General features: G+C 34.6%; 1 protein-coding gene across 4 annotated transcripts in view; it reads right to left on the bottom strand.

Moving 5' to 3' along the window:
- Positions 1 to 1,668: 1,668 nt before the first annotated feature.
- The window catches only part of stk39 (serine threonine kinase 39), a 33,016-nt gene continuing 16,293 nt past the window's right edge, over positions 1,669 to 18,391 (bottom strand). For 3 of the 4 annotated variants that reach the window (XM_038280254.1, XM_038280256.1, XM_038280257.1), the window contains 5 exons: positions 17,753 to 17,814; positions 6,686 to 6,738; positions 6,425 to 6,493; positions 5,808 to 5,872; positions 1,669 to 3,122 (listed from right to left, as the gene is read on the bottom strand). In XM_038280254.1, the coding sequence (XP_038136182.1) occupies positions 3,048 to 3,122; positions 5,808 to 5,872; positions 6,425 to 6,493; positions 6,686 to 6,738; positions 17,753 to 17,814 (324 nt within the window). In that variant the 3' untranslated portion in view covers positions 1,669 to 3,047. The remainder of the gene's footprint in view (positions 3,123 to 5,807; positions 5,873 to 6,424; positions 6,494 to 6,685; positions 6,739 to 17,752; positions 17,815 to 18,391) is intronic. The other variant, XM_038280255.1, reaches the window with a different exon arrangement.

Raw genomic sequence — 18,391 nt, 5'->3', positions numbered from 1 at the left:
TTTCTTTTTTATGCCCTACGATTTGACTGGAAAGATGAGTGGAAAATAAAAGAAAAAAATACAAGAGATAATAATGTACAGGCAATAGCCCTAATTTTAACAGCTATTGAAATAAGTGTAAAGACAGACTGTTACTGGCATAATTGAGATAAAATATTAAACTACTACTCTGGGCAAATCTGATTTTTACTGGTTGAATTCCTGCTTTTCAACATATTCAGCAGGTTTTAAAGTCAGGAATTTAATAAAGTCATAGTAAGGGTTATGCCCCTCAGCAAAGCAAATGTTTTTGCCCCGCAATGATTGTCAAATATAAAAACCCAAGTGTTCTTGATCTTAAGAATATTAGTTAAGCAGTTATTATTTAGGGCCAGAGGGCCGGATTTATCAAGATCCAATTTTGCGTGCTGTAATTTGCGCTCGCAAACTGGAATTTTGCGCGAGGGGCTGAACCATGGTTTGCGGGTGATTTAACAAGAGCGATTGCGTAACTGGTGGCAGGTGCAAAACTGTAGGAGACGCCCTATTTAAATGATGGTTTTGCGCGTTTTGTGGTTTGCGGCAAAGTAGTTTGCAGTTTGTGCAAACTAGTGCATTAAGAAATTTTAATCTTACAATGACACCCCCACCCCCTCCCAAAAAAAATTTTTATATATATATATATATATATATATATATATATATATATATATATATATATATATATATATATATATATATATATATATATATATATATATATATAAACCTTGGCAACCTTTATTCCCCAAGGTGGTATGTGGCTGAAAAATGCACATACCAAATGGCTCACAAGAAGTGACTGTGGATAAGATGATGCGCGTACGCTTCCCCGCAGCATTGGCATGTTGCTCCACAGGCGCAAGGGGGAGGTCAGGGAGACATGGCATTTAGAACGTCGGACAGCACTTCTGGAAAACGAGATTGGGAGATCCCAGATGCAAAAAAGTGCAATGTTGCAAGGAGTTTTGTGATATCTGGTATTGCGTGGGTCCTCCTTGTGGTTGGCTCCAAATCCATTCGGAGTTCCCCCAACAGCTCCAAAATGGCAATGCTGGATAAACGATATGTTTTGATGATCGTTTCCTCGTTCATTCCAAAAATATTCACACGGAGTGAAAAAAATGCGTTCTCGGGGTCTCCTTCTTGCGACAATAACCGCTGCCATGTGTGCGCAATTACACATACAGACCATTTGCACCTTCTTTTGAAACGTGTTAAATATAGAGTCAGATATCGTCAGCAAAATTGCTTTCAGGTTTGATAAATCACTTTGCGAGTGCTAAATTAATATATTTACATGTTCTCCTCCCACAAGACGCACTTTTGGGTGTAAATGCCCCATATTGCATATTCATTGCAGAAAAAGTACTAAATGGATAAGAGACGCTATTTAGCACGTTTTAAAGACCAAATCCTTTTAGCACGCTGTTGATAGATCAGTTTGTACATTTTTTAGCGTGCGCAGTGAAATAGCTCACGTTTTTATACGTTTTTAAAGTTATGCCAAAATCCTAGATATCAAAGATTTAAAGACCAATGCAAGTATGAGTTATGAGACCTGTGTCATTTACAATCATATACCATCAGTCATAATATGACTTTGCCTCCATAAATTTGTAGCAACGACAGTTCTCAAGAAATCCCACATTTCTTAAATATTCTCTTTATTTGTTTCTCCTCATTACAAATTTGACATTAGCTGATTACAGACAAGGAGAATGGGTAATACACTGAAATGATGCACGTAGCGTACATAAAAAAAAAATATATACCTTTGAAAATAAACGGTTTTAGAGGAGTTATTATTTAACACTTGTATTCCTAAAATGTCTTAGTGCTACTGGACTTGTTTGGACAAAAAGAAAAAAAAAAGAAAAAATAAAACGCTCTTCACAATCAGCAGAAGCTGTTTTGTTCCAATTTTAGATGTCATACAATACAATTAGGTAGCTAATTTACATCTTTAAGCAAAACAAACAAGAAAAACAACCCTGTGTTGGGTTCTGACATTTGATAGACAATAATAGAGCAAGAGTTTACGACTGCAGGTTCCATCACCTTCTATTTGTCTGATGAAAAACGGCATCTAAAATTAATAGTCAGTTTGTTGGTTGTACATTCTAAACTCAAAAGTGCATTTCATCTCGCCACACTGAGCATGTCTGAGCTGTACTTGCAGGAGGAATACGTTGATGAAGTGAAGATCAGTCGGTTCTGCTCTCTATGTGGTCTCACTTGCTAGCAACTTTCTTAGGCACGAAAAAAATGAACAAGGCACCTCTAACATTTTCTGAAACCGTAACACTGTTGATAGTAGCAAGGTGTACACAGTAACATCCAGGTCTCATTTATTTCTGCACACTCAACCAAGCACCCTAATTCTTAGCAAAAAAAAAAAGATCTGAACACATAAAATAATTCACTCTGGGGTTTCCTTCGAACATTCATTATGTTGTTATAAAAAATGTGCTTATATCTACATGTAACGAACCTAACATTCTGACTGAGACCATGGGCACCATTCAGTGGGTTTGTTGGTAAATTTCCTTTCACAGTGGCAACAAAACGGTGGGACATATATCTATATTGTTTTAAATATCCTCTCATTTCAATAAATAATGAGAACTTTAATGAAAAAAAAGTGATGCAACACAGTGTAGAACAAAAGAGGAGTTGATAAATTAAATAAAACATTCAAAGCTACATATTTATCACCTTCTTTTACCACCTGAGTACATCTTTTGGTTCCTGGGCTGTATCCTGGTTCTGTTCTGTGCGCTGGGTGCTGGAATGTTAAGGTTAGACGTCAAGGGATAGCAAGCAGGGAACGTGACGCTACACGGATGGTGGTGAAGCGACGGCAGAGCTTCAGGGAAATTAAAGGAGTGAAAGAATAAGAGGGGGGACTTTTCCCGAAAGGTGTTGGAAAGATATAGCAGGTTGTGGTGGTGGTCGGTGTGTGTTCCTCGGTCTGCCTGCCCTGAAATGTCTTCCCTGCCTCACCTTCTTTAAGGATGAAGCGAGCATCAGCTAACACTCAACTGTGCAAAGCCGATCAACTTTATCTCATCCGGGATCTCTGTGTCATCACAGCCGGAAGCCTGTGGAAAGATTTATAATTAAATTCAAATAGTAATACACAAACAACAGCAGTCAAAATACTTTCAGACCAAGGAAAATCAAATTAAAATCAGATTTTAAAATCTGTATTTGTGTCACTTCTAAGCACACAAACTAATTATATTCAATCAAAGTTATCCCTACAAACAATTCATTCGTAATTCTTCTTTAATGTTGGGATACAGCAAGTATACCTCACTGTTATTAAAATATAAAAGAGGACAAATACACCCCAATCAAAGTAAGAATCACATACAGAGCATCTGCACTATAGCAGGAAAGAGCACTTGTAGTAAGAGATACATTGACAAAGGAGCTTACCATACTTTACACTATTTATATACCTGAAATTAAATTGTAACAATTCTATTAAGACAAGGGGATTAACATATAACACAATATGAAATTGCTTATTTTCTATTTTCTTTAATTTTGGTGCATAAAAAAATATAATTGGCTAAATCCTTGATCTAGGGCAAAGATTGGTTCTCAATTAGTTTTCTTTAAGGTATTTTCTGAATCAGTTTGCAGGCTTTTTATTCCATCTGAACCTGCCTGAAGCTGTGAAAAAGGACTTCCTGATATTAACTCGCATAAAAAGGATGCAGAATCATCTAAAAATATTATATTTAACTCAATATGCATGTAAAAGGTAGCAAATCCCGACAGATCAACTCAATCCAGACTCTGTCTTAGTTTCTTCCAATAGCCATTTGCATTAGCCTCATTACCATTTAGATGTGTCTACTTCCAGCACCGCATTTAATTATCAGTTTGATTTGTCTGTATCAACTGAAAATTACGTTTTCATTGAAACGTAGCAGAGTATAAATGTTTTATCCATTCACACCTTATCACAGAGAGCCTTGATTTTCTAGGCAACAGTGAGGCAGTGATGTCAGATAGGTCAGTCAATGTGAGCTCAGAGGCCAATCAAGTCTCTTGTTCACTTTATAAAGCTGCCACAGGTCCACACGCTTTATAAATTATATACATAAAGTGTTATGAACTGTCGCCCTTGTGAAGGTAATTATTGCGACTGCATGGCTTTTATGGTATTGCCCCTGTTACTCTTAGCTAAGCTGATAAGAAATAATGTGGATTTATAAGTGTGCTCAGTGAGGTGGCCTCCACAAATAAAAAGATGCTCTGGAAAACATACTAAAGGAAACTCAGCCTTTATAATGATCATCCAGAGATGTGTCATCCAGAGCAATAAAAAAACAGCAAGGCATGGAGAGGAAAAACATGGCAGAAAGGTAAGATTGTTAAATGATACAACTCATAGCACAAATATTCTAATCTGAAAGAAAAGCATCCAGACATTATAACGATGTTTGTTCAAAAAGCTTGTCATAAAACAAAAGGGATATTGTCTTTGTCATAAGAAGAGGCTGTTGAGCTTTAACCAGAAAAAAGAAGTGGAAATAAAATATTTTTGTAACTCTCTAAATCTTGTATGTCTCCTGCAGCATATAGAACAACTTAAAAAGTTTCTACAAGGAAACTTATTGACAGAAAGCAATGCTTCTTTTTAAGATGCACAAAGGCCAGATGTACTCTCCTGGTGCAGAGCTGTGTAGGTGTGTTGTTTTCTGTGAAGATTTATGAGTCAAGTACCACAATATATCATGCAAAAATCAATACAGAATTGGATTAGGTGCCTTGACCTGGTTCCACACTGTGTTTGTTGACAAACCTAAAGGTAGTAATTCAAGATGAGTCCTTTACCACAAAACGTAGTGAGGTTTATGAGGGCACACAGGTGGACTTAAATAACTATTACATTATTTGTTTGATTTTTTAACAAACTGTATAGTTATTTCACTTGTAAACAAAGAGGTTTACGTAGTAATCCAGAATTATATTTTTTTTCCAGATTATGTCACACAGGAAGAAGACACACACATTATTGAACCATGTGGTGAAGAGGTGAGAAGTCAGGTTTTAGAAAAATTCACCACATTATTCTGAAAAGTAGGATCTGCATTTGCTAAAAACCAATATTTTATCAGACCACTTCTTGCTGCCATCAGAGCTGCAAGTCTTTGGGGATATGTCTCGACTAGCGCCGCATATCTAGAAATAAAAAATGTTCTTCTTGTTCTATGCAAAATAGCAAGAGCTTTATCAGATAATACATAAAGTATCTGTGAACAGGACTTTGTAAATCTTTTCACTCATTTTGAAATCGAGGTGTGTACTAAGACAGGTTAGCCATTTACCTCCTGGAAAGTCAGGACCTTCCTCTTAGAGCTTTTCTTTCAGAACTGTCCTATATTTTGGTCCATTCACTTTTCCATCACCTCTTAACTAGCTTAATCGCTGGTCAAGAAATAAGCTTCCCCCAGAATTAAATCCTGCATTCTATTAATGCAATATTACATTCTTTAAAACTGCAATGGATAGTTTTCTGTAGCATCAGCTCTGCTCTAATTTAGCATAAAATGTTTTCCTCTGAGTCACCCACAGAAAAAACCCCAGCAACAGATGCTGATTCACCCTGAAGTCATTTGTTTTGCGAGACATCTTGCTACAGCAATGACTTCAGCAATTGCATCCTTCATCACACCATGCATCAACAGGCTGCTAAAGGGAGGGCACTGTAAGGCATCACAAAACCCAACTAAGACTGCCATCAGCCATCGGTCATCTGTAAAACTCACCAGCTTAAAGGTCAACACTTTATAGGTAATCGGGTCATCTACAATCTTTTGAAGGTTAGCAGCAACTGTAACAAAAAGAGAGAGAACAACAATGTCCAAATGAAAACGTATGGAGTCAAATGTTAATGTCACCTGTAATAATTTTTGATTTGGAGGAATTTAAAGGGCAAATACCAAATGAAAGCAACAATTATGAATAAATCATCAATTCCATTGTTTTTTAAAAACGTGTAAATAAATGTGTATAGTCAGTTTGACACGCCAAAGAAACATGTTTTATTAATTATACATCCAAATTTGAAGGATTGAAAACAAAAAGATAAGCATAAAAATTAGGTCTCTTCAGTTTTATCTGCCCTGAAATGCTAGGGCTGCTGAAAACACATAGAGAAGTTAAGTAACCATGAGAAAAATGTAAATTGATCAATTTGTGGGGGAAGCAAAGTGTGTCCAGGGAAGTTTAAGCATGGGATTATTATTTTGTTTGATTATATTATTTGCCTTGTTAATGATTCTTATTATAGCAGATATTTTAATAGATGTTTATGGTAAAATTGCCTTATTTATGTAAAAAAAACAAAAACAAATTATTTGAAAGAAACAGGGTGTAACATTACCAACTGAGACGTCGAGTCCGTTGACCAGACCGGCTGAAAAGAGCTCCTGGGAAACGCCATCAGCAGTGTCTTGTGAGGAAATAATAGGACAAATATTTGGCCTGCATCATTCCACTTAGCAGGTAATTGTGTTACACAGATTTGATGCTGCCCAAAGCACATTGATATTGCCCATTACGTACAAGTATCGATAGAGAGAGAGAGGATGTTATTAAAAAGGGAATTGGCGTTTAGAAAAATTCATTTAGATTGAGCTCTTACCTCGCCCACGGGTGAACTCAAACCGAATGTCATTTAGCTCCTTTTTGGAGTTCCTGGAAGAGAGAAGTATAAGTAGAAGGGTTCATTTTATCTGAAATGAAACATGACTGAGTAGTTGAAGGGTTAGGAAACAAGCGAGAAATCATGTCTGGCTGCAGAGATAAAAAGAGCATCAGCAACAGGAGACATTTGGACAGAAGCACAAAGCTTCATCCTTGGATCAGATGATTTAATCAGTCTTTTCAGAACTAAAACAAAAAAAGTGACCAGCGGTCTGGCACATACAACAAGGGCCAAATCTCCTTCTACCTACTTATAAACCTTCAATGTAGACTGTGTTCCATTATTGACATATATCAAGGTTTTACAAACCTAAAATTTTAAAACCACAATTATTTTATTATGTTGGTTCCTTAGGTTAGAATCCCTCTAATAAGGAGGGCAGAATTGATGTAGGAGACAGAGTTTTTTCTAACCCGATTTACAATATCATTCATCATAAAAGGCATGTCCATTTTCATGTCAAGGTTTCTTAGACTATATTCAGGCATTAGTTTAGATACTGTACCACTAACCACATTACTTCTCAAATAGTCTTAACTAGGGGCGATGAGTCCACTGACTCTCTCTGATGAGATATTGGGCTGATGCCTCTGATCTTTATGTCATCATCCTATATTCCTGCCGCTCCTTTTTTGACTGAGTTGAATTATTGCCCATTTGAGGGATTTAAAAAAACGGCATAGCACAATACAGTGCCAACAGACAAGTTAAGATCATATGTCAATAGATTTGTCAGATAGTTTGACCAAACAGATCATATTCTTCTGGGGTTTTTTTTAGAAATTTTAGTGGTAAAAAGCAAACAAAAAGATAAATCTTTTTTTAGATGTTTTGCACTAACATTAAGAGCAACTGAAATCATGTCGGATTGTGTCAGTGTTCAAAAATATGGAGAAAATTCTGAATCTCTAAACTGTAGCCACAAAATTCAGTAGCAATGTAATTCTAAAAAAATACAGATATTTTTATTTTAATCTATTTCACTTATAAACTCTATCTTTAAATGGTCAAACAGGGTAGAAAAAATATTTACAGTACAAAGAGCATTAACATTAGCAATGTTAATGGGACTCATAGCAAAACAATGTAGCATTTAAATAGTGTTTTTTATCTGTTTCTCAAACAAAAAAGGCAACATTATATGTGTAAGTAAAAACATTCTGCATCAGATAACATCTATTTCTCACAGATATTCAGATTAAAACATCAGGATCAGAACAGAATCCAAAAACTGTAGAGCTTAGTATGAATCCAATCTATATATGAGACACAATGACAAACCTCAAACTGACTTAACGTTATTTGCTTCAAGCAACAATGGATGTCTAATATTTAAATTACCATCGTGGATTTTCTACAAATCGAACACAGCTGCTGGTTGACTCAAAATTAGAAAGATCATTTATTTAGAAGCTATCATAAAAATTGCCTTCATTTATAGAGCCTTTTGCAGCTCACTCTTTTGTTTATAAAAATAGTTTTAGACAGTAAACAGATTATAGGATGTAAAATAAGAGAGTTTTCCCAGTTATTTTCATCTGATCAATATAACTTAGCAGAATTTTGTGAATTCTGCTTTCTAAGTACAGACTTCCCTGTCCTGGATGCCTTTGTATTCGCTGCAGTAACCATTCTGTATATTTCCCATGTGAATCATATAAAGGGAGTATGAGCTCTATTTGGTCCAATGTTTACTCACTCAGACAAGGTGAGGGAGTAGTCACTGAACTGTAAGAGGTTATTTCTGCTTCTAAACTTGATGGATTAAGTCTCTAGTGTCTGTAATCTCTTGAGTCTGAATGGTGATGCAGTGCTCCATCCATCCACACAATTGTTTGCATTTTACTTCTCTCATTACTCCATCTGTTGAATTACATGTTTAGGGCTGTTTGTAACCAAAATAACTTCTCCAAAATGCAATTCAGATGAAATCTAGATAGCATTTGAAGTAGCTGAATGTATCGCTGATGTTGATTGACTGAGCTTTTACTGTGGCTACCTCTTTGTGCTCTCCTTCATCTTAACTTTAATATTGAGTGCAGTGCATTGAATGCTGTTTAGTTTTGTTTCTCCCCAAGATAAGGCCACATCAGGAGTTACTACAGTAGCAGCCATTCAAAATGGCCCTTCACAGTCAAACACCAGCTGAATGGCAGCCCACTTCCCCCCAACTCCCAGCCACTGCAGTGACCCGCTCTTGCATATTTTTTTTACCTGACTCCACCCTTTCACTGAATTACAGGTTCTGACTAGGAGATAGCACTTCTCTTTAGATCTTAATATCCACAAATCATGACAAAAAGAATATTTTAGTACAAATATTGATGTTCAAAAACGAACTAAAGGGGGGCCAGCAAAGGACCAGCCAAGGGCCCATCAAGGAAAGTGGGGACATTTTGAATGACTACTACTGTACTACAACCAACATTTTAGTTTTTTTCTTACACTAAAAGTACCTCTGGATCTGGGATTATGTGCTTCTTCTTTGTGTTTGTATGCTCTGCCTTCTTAAACCATGGCACGCCATCTGCCATGGTTTAATACGCCATGGCAGATGGCCACTGAGTCACACTGAGTCTGGTTCTGCTGAACCTTTCTTCCAGTCAAAGGAGTTTTTCCTCCCACTGTCACAACATGCATGCTTTGCATGAGTGAAGAGTCTATGATAGAATGCAGGCAACACTCAATTGTTACAACATGCATAACACAATGAAAACAGTTTGGTTTCTTAAAACTAATCTTTGTGAATGATTAAATTGATTAGACTTTTTAAAGTGCCTGTGACATATGTGTCTATGTTTGTGTAAAGGGGTCAACAAATGTCTGACTACTTAACGCATATTTGAACACCAAGTGTGAATGGTTGTTTTTATCAATATCTGCTGTTATATAAATTATGTCAGGATTTAGACTAATAAGAAGAACCCTGTGTACACTGACTTCTGAGCAGAGGCGTTTCCTGTCCTGGAAAACAAGTGACCATTACAGGACTACGTAGACACTCATTACTCATCCCCTACAGGACCTTCACCACAATCTTCTCCAGTCAGTGAGGGGTGATGTATAGCAAGTTTTAACAAAGTGGCTTTTTCAACATCTATTCTACAAAGTTATTGTAACTTTTCTTTTGAGGTAATGTTCTTTAACCTTGTTCAGTCTTTCTAAAGCCTAATCCCAGGAGGCGAAATAATATCGCCCTGCAGCAGCTGCAGGACAACATTATAAAATGGGAGGTATCCACACCAGGATAGGCTACTCTATAGAGAGGGTGAGTGTCTTTGTTTCAGGTTGGAAAAACAGCAACAAAAACAAAAAAAAAACTGATATACCATCACAAATTAATATTATGTTGTGTCAAATACAATATTCCATGCTTTGATGACTTTGATGGCTTTAAAAAAACATTATATAGAGCCTTTAGTGTAGAGGTATCCACATGGCCCTGGGCTACTGGACCCTAAATAATTTTACATTGCTTTAGACAACAATTTTAGCTTGGTCAGTGAACATAAACAAATGATGCATGTTAATTTTTAAAGTCAATATAAAAAAAATATGCCTTCCATTTTTTCATAATATTGCATAAACTAACGACATGTATGTAAGAGAAGTCCTTTTTTAAAATTGTCCAACCTTCGAAAGATGTGCATATGGAAGCATAAGCAGCAGCATGGCTGCATTTCATTGGCACAGGATGACTGGAGTATGATGGGTTGGTGTGTTTATACCTTTCTAGGTGCAGGTTAAGCATCACTTCCAGGCTTCAAATCAGTTTACAATGACCACGGTGAAGGGTTGCTTATAGTCTGCTATTGTAAATGTTTAAATTTTTATGTACCATGTATTAGTTACGAATCCCCCCGTATGTTATACTAAAAATACAACACAATTGACATAAAAATGATTGTATAGGTTTGTTTGCCTTTAAGATGATATTCCTAAAATAGAAGTTTTTTTTTACTCTTATTAGCCATGTTTTTTTATGCTTTAGCTATTCATATTTATTCAAAGTAGGATTACAAATATACATTTTACTTCAGCGGTCTTTATACGTTGCATAAAAGTTTTTGACAAACAAGCAATAAATATCCTGTTTTTGCTGAAAAATAAATACAAAATTATAACCAACAAAATATTCACTCTACAAACACATATAAAAAAAACAATATCCCGTTCTTTAAAAAAATTGATTTTAGTGTTTATCAGGCAATTAAAAATAAATAATAACTAGATCAAGTACTTTAATTGATTTAGGACCACATGGTAAAATGCTGGTACACCAATTTAAAAATATATACTTTATGGAACTAAGTAATTTCTACTCTTATACGTAACGCAATGATTTAAATTCAGATTTTGTCATTTAATAGGCTTTCATTTTGAGGCCTTGTTTGTGAACAAATGTATTAACTTTTCTGTTTGTACCGATTTACTATTCTTGTTTTTTCTCTATGTTGGTCCATAGCAAACAGGTTTTCTCCTTTTTTCTTTATTTTTCAAGGGCTTTAAAACCAAAACATCAAGCAGGTGTTCAAACACTCCACTGGGAGGACAACAATAAAGGTGAGTGATAGTCCTGTGAAGTTTTGTCATTACAATCAACACCAACACATGACCTTTTAACTTTCAGAGTTAAAGCCTTAATGAATGTATTTGCTTTAAGAAAACTATCCATAGCAATGATGGTAAACAAGTTTCATTAGAAAAGTAATTAAATTTACCATAAACACAACTTCAGAAAAATTTTTATATCGGTTACAACGAGCAAACTATGCAGGGGACAAATCTCATTAGTATTCCACATACTGATACAAATAATAAAGTAGCAGCAGTCTAATTGCCTATTATCTCCCTCAACCCTGAATCACTGATGTAAAATGTGTAGAATAAATTTGCAAACAATGTTTTATCTTATATTACACATTAAATTACAGAAGTCTGTGGTTTAGTAGGCAAGCAGGACTTTATATTGTTAAAACTGAAAACCTCTTCTGGCAAAAGATTATTTTGGTTTTATGTCCATTCATATAAATCGCTCCACAAACATATATGCCACATTTGAGAGGAAATTGAAGCCATACCTCAATTCATGTAAAATGATTTTTTTACAAACCGCACCTTGTAAAATAGTCAAAGCTCTGTTTTAGTTTCACTATGTTATGAACAGAGATGGGAAGTAACGAAGTACAAATACTTCGTTACTGTACTCAAGTAGATTTTTCTGATATTTTTACTTTACTACTTATTTTTATGGCGACTTTTTACTTTTACTCCTTACATTTTTACACAAATATCTGTACTTTCTACTCCTTACATTTTAAAAAATTGTCTCGTTACTTAAGTTTTGAATCATTTCAATGGAGTTACCGTTATTATTTTTCACGTCATCAAACACGTCACGTCACCAAATTCAATCTAATTGGATGGGAATCTACGTTGCATTTGACGCACCACTACAAGATGAATCGACAGATTCGGCGGTATTCATTGGCGGCAAATCATTGCAGCTTGGTGGCGGTGGCGTTAGCATAGTAGCATGGACGACGAGATGATTGAAAATGAACACAACGGAGATCTAGTCCTATTGGCAGACATCCATTTAAAATGTAGGCAACGGCATGAAAAAAGTGGTTTCTACTTTTACTTTTATACTTTAAGTAAATTTACAAGCCTGTACTTTGTTACTTTTACTTGAGTAAAGAAGTTTAATCAGTACTTCCACTTTTACCAGAGTATTTTTTAACACAAGTATCTGTACTTTTACTCAAGTACGGAAAGTGAGTACTTTTGCCATCTCTGGTTATGAAACACCATGACTACTGTTATTTTTAAGGAAACTGGCCTGGTTTTGCATTAATAAATGAGGCAACACCCATTAGATGATCAAACAACTGCCCAGGATTAAAGTGCTGAAACTCTGCAGCATTCATTTAGATGACTTAGGGGCAGCATAAAACATAAACAATGATTCTGAAGAATCACAGAAAAGGCAGCACCACCAACACGGTATTATTTTAGTCATATGTGTAGGAAGTGCATATAACCTCATTTCAAACCTTCAAAAATGATGGAGAATATAACAGTCGACCCACTGAGGATGTTTCAGTTGTTTATCTGTAAAGGCCAGCTTCCACATGCCGACAGTAGAACCGACAGGTAAAGGTGCAGCAATCAGTTTGGACCTTAGTTTTAAAAATCTGTATTTTCCAAAAGAGAAAGGTTGAAGCTAAAAAGATAAAAACATAGCAGTTTTAAAATATGTTATCTGTGAAAAAAAAATTAACTCTTTTGAAAAGAAGCAGTCTGAATGGTGAGTGAAAAATATGTTTGTTCATGTTAAGTTTATCCCAATTTTATATGTTCAAACAATAAAGAAAATAAAAAGTGCTAAAAAAAAAATATATATACCTGAAACTTAACATGAGTAAACCTTCCCATGTTTCACACCCCTGGCAGATTGAAGTTTAATCTTTTAATTCTACCCCAATATTTCTTCTGGCTGGAAGTGATATGCAAAGGGAAGAAAATATTAAAGGGCTGCTGAGGAAGTCTGCCTGACCTACAAGACTTGGACCTGAAATCTTCAAAACACAACTGGAAATATATAGCCAGTTAGGAATAGGAAGGGTTTGTTTGACTTCTGTAATACCAAACTAAATGTTTTCAATTAAATATTAAGTAGAGTATAAGTATATATATATATTATATGCCTTTTTATAAGTAAAAACTGATAAATTATTTGTTTCCAAATTAACACCTTTATATATAATTTCGTAAATTTTGAAAGATGCAGGTCTAATTTCCTGTATATAAATATTATCATCGGCATAATTAAAAAACTTCTATGGGTTTTTTGCACTAAAATTAGCAAATTCCACAGATTTCCCAACTTGCTGGAAGAACACACTAAACTAGATTTCTAGATAAAATCTCTGACTAGCAATACAAACTGAATGCAAAATGAACAGCTGACAGTCCATGTTAGAAAATCTAGTTTCCCATCTAAAAAGCTTCCTTCTTCTTTCTCCCTCTGACTTAATGTTTGGTTATTTTTAGTCTTTTTTATTGTTAGATTCTAGATAAAACCACAGATTTTTAGAGCCACACAAAACTGGAAAAATACTGGATAGTCCATACAGCCACTGTCTAACATGGATGCCCTTCATAGGATGGAATTGATGAAGGAATCATCATTAATTTGAAGAGTTTAATATTATCAGCGATCAGCTTTCATGTTGCACTTTCTGGCCAGAAAAATATCAGATCTTGGAGATTCAGTTTGACGGCTTTGCAAACTTTTAAGTTGAAATTATACAAACTAGATTACCGGTAAGCAAAAGAATAAAAACACAAGAGGCAACAAAAATGGTACAAGCACAAACATTTAAATGGTTCACCTAATTCAATTTTATCCAAATGCTTCCATAATGACTTAATCCTTCAAAATATGTACCATATACCACCATAAGAATGGCTCTTAAAGCTACCATAAAGTTATAGATGTAGTATTTAATACCTACATCTGTTATAAAATTGTGAATATTCTTGCCCCTGTTTTGCAAAGCCTCAAAATTTTCAGTCTACATTCTCCATCTCATTGACTCAAGCGTATCCTTTTAAAAGGTAAAAGGAAGTCTGTTAAAATAATCCTTAAATTAAATATGTTAGATTTTCGTTTAGAATGTCTGTTCAGATGATTGGCTGATACAGCTTGGGATCAATGACCAGAATAAATAACTAAGTTGCTCTAAAAAGCAATATTAACACGATGTCTAGTTAGCACAGCTAACATTTATGTGAGTCTGTCTTTTCTATAACAGGTTTTTTTAAGCAAGGGGAAATGTGAGCCCAGGATTCAGTTGCTTCTGTCTTGTATTGAATATTTAAGATTCAATGACATGATAACCATATTTCCACTTTAAATTGTTTGTAGCCGTTTTTCCAGGACTTCTAAATGCTGTCTCTAAATCCAATTTAAAATAATCCGAATGGTGCTGTTGTCGACTATTTTCCTCTAAAAAATCTTAATGGCAAAAACTGTTTGAAACATTCCTCACCTGCATATGAAGAGCAACTCTATGTTTATTTTTAACTGAGAAATCCAGGAATTAAATGTTTTTTATAGAATTATTATTCTGTTTTGAACCCATTTGTAATACATTGTTTTGGAAAAAAATATTTCCATTAAATTTCATTTTTATTACATCTTTAAAACTGGAAATATATCTAAGGAAACACCACTTTTTTTTGCAACACTGGGAAAGTATATGCTGAACAGTATAAGTTCTCTTTAGCTGTACTTCTACTAACCAACAAAGGTTTTTTTCTATCTGTCTAGTTTTTCTTCCGAAACATTTTACTAAAGAGCTACACGTTGTTTGGTTTGGAAAAGGTGAAGTTTAAGCTGCACATCTGCACCTCAGCTGCCCACTAGCCACACCATACTTAGTACAATTACGAATGATTAAGGGTTGCTTTACAATACATATGTCAATGGGAAAACAGCTAAAACTAACCAAAAATATGCATTCTAATTTATGTTATTCAGAGCAGAGAAATGAAAATTAGACACACATTAGATCTGTAATGAAGTGAAAATTGCCATAAAATGTAAGCTGAGTAAATAAAATGTGAACTGTGAAATAAAGCCTTAATTCCGTTTCTAAAATCAAGTTTGCTGAAATTAGTTCATTATAAAAAACTGAAAAAAAAAAACATTAAATATGATATAAGAAACATTTATAATACAAATAGAGTTTTCCTTATTATAAGATAAAATAGTTATTGTTTTCAAATCACACAAAAGGATATTGCTTCAATAAACCAAAAACATGGCTGGAGTAAAGGCTGATAATGGTATGGAATTTTTTTCAATAACATCTATCGTTTAAGTGTTTTTTTTTATTCACATTAGTCTTTCTAATTAAAATTTGTTTCACAGATGCTATTGGTAAATGAATAAATCTTGTGAATTAAAATGAAGAAAACAAGATGCTTTCGCTTTATTGGGTCTATTATGTTGATTGTTTTTATCTGTATGTAAGCACAACTAGATTATAGAGCTAAAGGAAACAGAGTGCTGAACACTGAAGTGCTCACTCCTCTCCAGTAACCAGCAAGCTGCCACCTGTTGTTTTTGGACCTAAAGTATGTGTTGTTGCTGAATATAAATACGAAAAAATCTGTGCTGTGCCTGACGCCCGGAGGGGGGCCCTTAGATGTCTGCATGAGCGTATCAGCACTTGGCAACTGGCTCACCAGGGAGCTGGAGGCTGTGAACAATCCAAAAACCTACAATCGGTTGTCCATTTCTATGCGTCAAATTCTGGTTAGCTTAATCTACGTTTCTTTTCAAATGATCAACAGAGTAGATAACATGTAACATCACTTTTTATCTTTAACTGTATATCAAACTGAGCTACTGAATTTAGTCAACTATTACCAGCAGAGTATTTAGCATTAAATTACTGGCTGAATGGAAATTCTTCAATTCAACATATGGATACATGCCAGAAAAAAGACTGTGATGTTAAGGAAAGTAAGTGAAAGCAAATGCAGCAGATAAAACCTAGTAACTTACAGTCATATTTCCAGTTCATGCAATAATAAAATGCCTTGTTGTTACGGTTGAGATAAAGAATGTGACTTAAAGAAAAAAAAACACTTAAAATACATATTTGTACTCCAATGTTTTATGATATATTGCTGAATTTTCACAAGATGTGAAAAGATATTGGAGAAAAAATACAATTTTCAAAGTGCTGTTTATAGAAGCAATTTCTGTATCACAAAATTCTATGTATTTTATTGGGATGGCTGATTTTTTAATGCACCTCAATGTGAATGAATTAATATCTAAAAAGTGCCCCATGCATTTGTGTTAAGCTCCCATTTACTCTAAAAACAAAAATGAAATATTTGCCATCTTTTGTCTTTGATAGTGTAACACTATCAAAATAAAGAAAAAATGTCTTAAATTAAGTGTATTTACCCTTAATTAGATTAGGTAAATAAGAGGATTTGCCAATGGAATGAGGATTTTTAATCTTAAAATAAGATAATTGGATATTATGCACTTGAAATGAGATATTGCAATTGTTCTTTGCTTATTTTAAATGTGAATTGTCTTGTTCCATTGGCAAAGAGTCTCCCTTACCTCCTCAATTTAAGAAAAAATGCACTTATTTTTATAAAAAATTACTTATGTAGATTGAAATTTTTTTTAGTCGAAAAAATCTGGAAGGGAATCCGTTTGAGGTCTGTTAAGAAAAACATTTAAGCACACAGCATTACAAAGAACATTTGTAATTGAAAAAGCTTCCCGGACAAAAAGCGAAACGTCTTCAAACTTGGAAACAAAGTCCAGTGGATTGTTTTTAATTTCTTTTTTTTTTGAATGACTATGACCTGGATGACTGGGAATCTTCACCAGCACAAAGACCAAGGAATAGAACTTTAAAGTAATGAAAAAGCTGCTAGAAAAGTTCAAAGCAGGGTTAGGTTTTAATATCAACGTAACTGATAAACCAGACGAAGGGAACATTTATCATAAACTTATGATTCCAGACGACACTTAGCTTTTGGCACAAACACTGGGCTACAGTTAAAACTATTAAGGAGGAATTTAGACGAAAATCACATTCAAGTGTTAGTGTCATCAAATACCATACCTATGTTCTTTTGAAACCTCTCTTCATAGTATCTGACTAGACAAACTATTTTACAAAGGGCAAAGATTCTAGTGTCATCATGTGCAAAGTTAGCATATCTAAGTCTCTAGGCATACTGTACCTCTAAAGACTTTTGTTTGTTTTTGCAATTAAAACTGTCTCAACAAAAGTATTGACTGCTGGCATTACAACTAAAGCATTCCACTTTTAAGAATTTCCCCCAAAAATCTAATAAATGTTTCAGTCTCAAATTGGAAAATTTAAGGAATAATTTTCAGAGATACTGAGTGTATTTTGCCATGTGACTAATATAGGAAACTATGTTGAGCCTTACCGTAGTCGTAGTACCATGTTCATAGGGCCTTCAATGAAGGGTGTATTCTCATATGGCTCCACCTGCATCAAAAATACCTGGGAATTAATCTGTTTTTATGCAGTTTGTCTTATAGGCTATAAAAAATTACGTCATGCAATGGAAAATTAGCATGTTTTCAGAATGAAGAGCCAAATCTATAATAAACAGTAAGACTGAATCCACTTTTTTATCTTAAGGGAAATTTTAAAGGGAAAAAGCAAAGGAACAAGGCACAAAGGTATGTGATAGTCATACGATACTATTATGACACTATATTATTTTTTATCATTTATGTGAGAAAGATTTAAAAATGCAGACAAGATATAGCTGCCCAGTTCATTTCTAAGTGGGACATAAGACCACCACTAAAACTGCTCTGGCTCACCTTAACAATGACAAAAGCCTTCAAAAATGTGTTAGTAATGGTAGTAAGTCTTTAGTTGAGATACACCTAGGCCACTGTGCTGGCACTATCAGGCAGACAGCCATTTTCTGTGACTTATTACTGCTGAGAGGATCCATCCTAGAGACAGATACTTTCACATTTAGACACACAGACACACACACTAACACACACACAGCTGCACATGTACTTTATGCACACACAGACAATCATTG

The sequence above is a fragment of the Cyprinodon tularosa genome, unplaced genomic scaffold, assembly GCF_016077235.1.
Source record: "Cyprinodon tularosa strain WSP-4 unplaced genomic scaffold, ASM1607723v1 ctg158, whole genome shotgun sequence".
NCBI lineage: Eukaryota > Metazoa > Chordata > Actinopteri > Cyprinodontiformes > Cyprinodontidae > Cyprinodon > Cyprinodon tularosa.
This window is presented reverse-complemented; position numbering and strand designations above follow the sequence as displayed.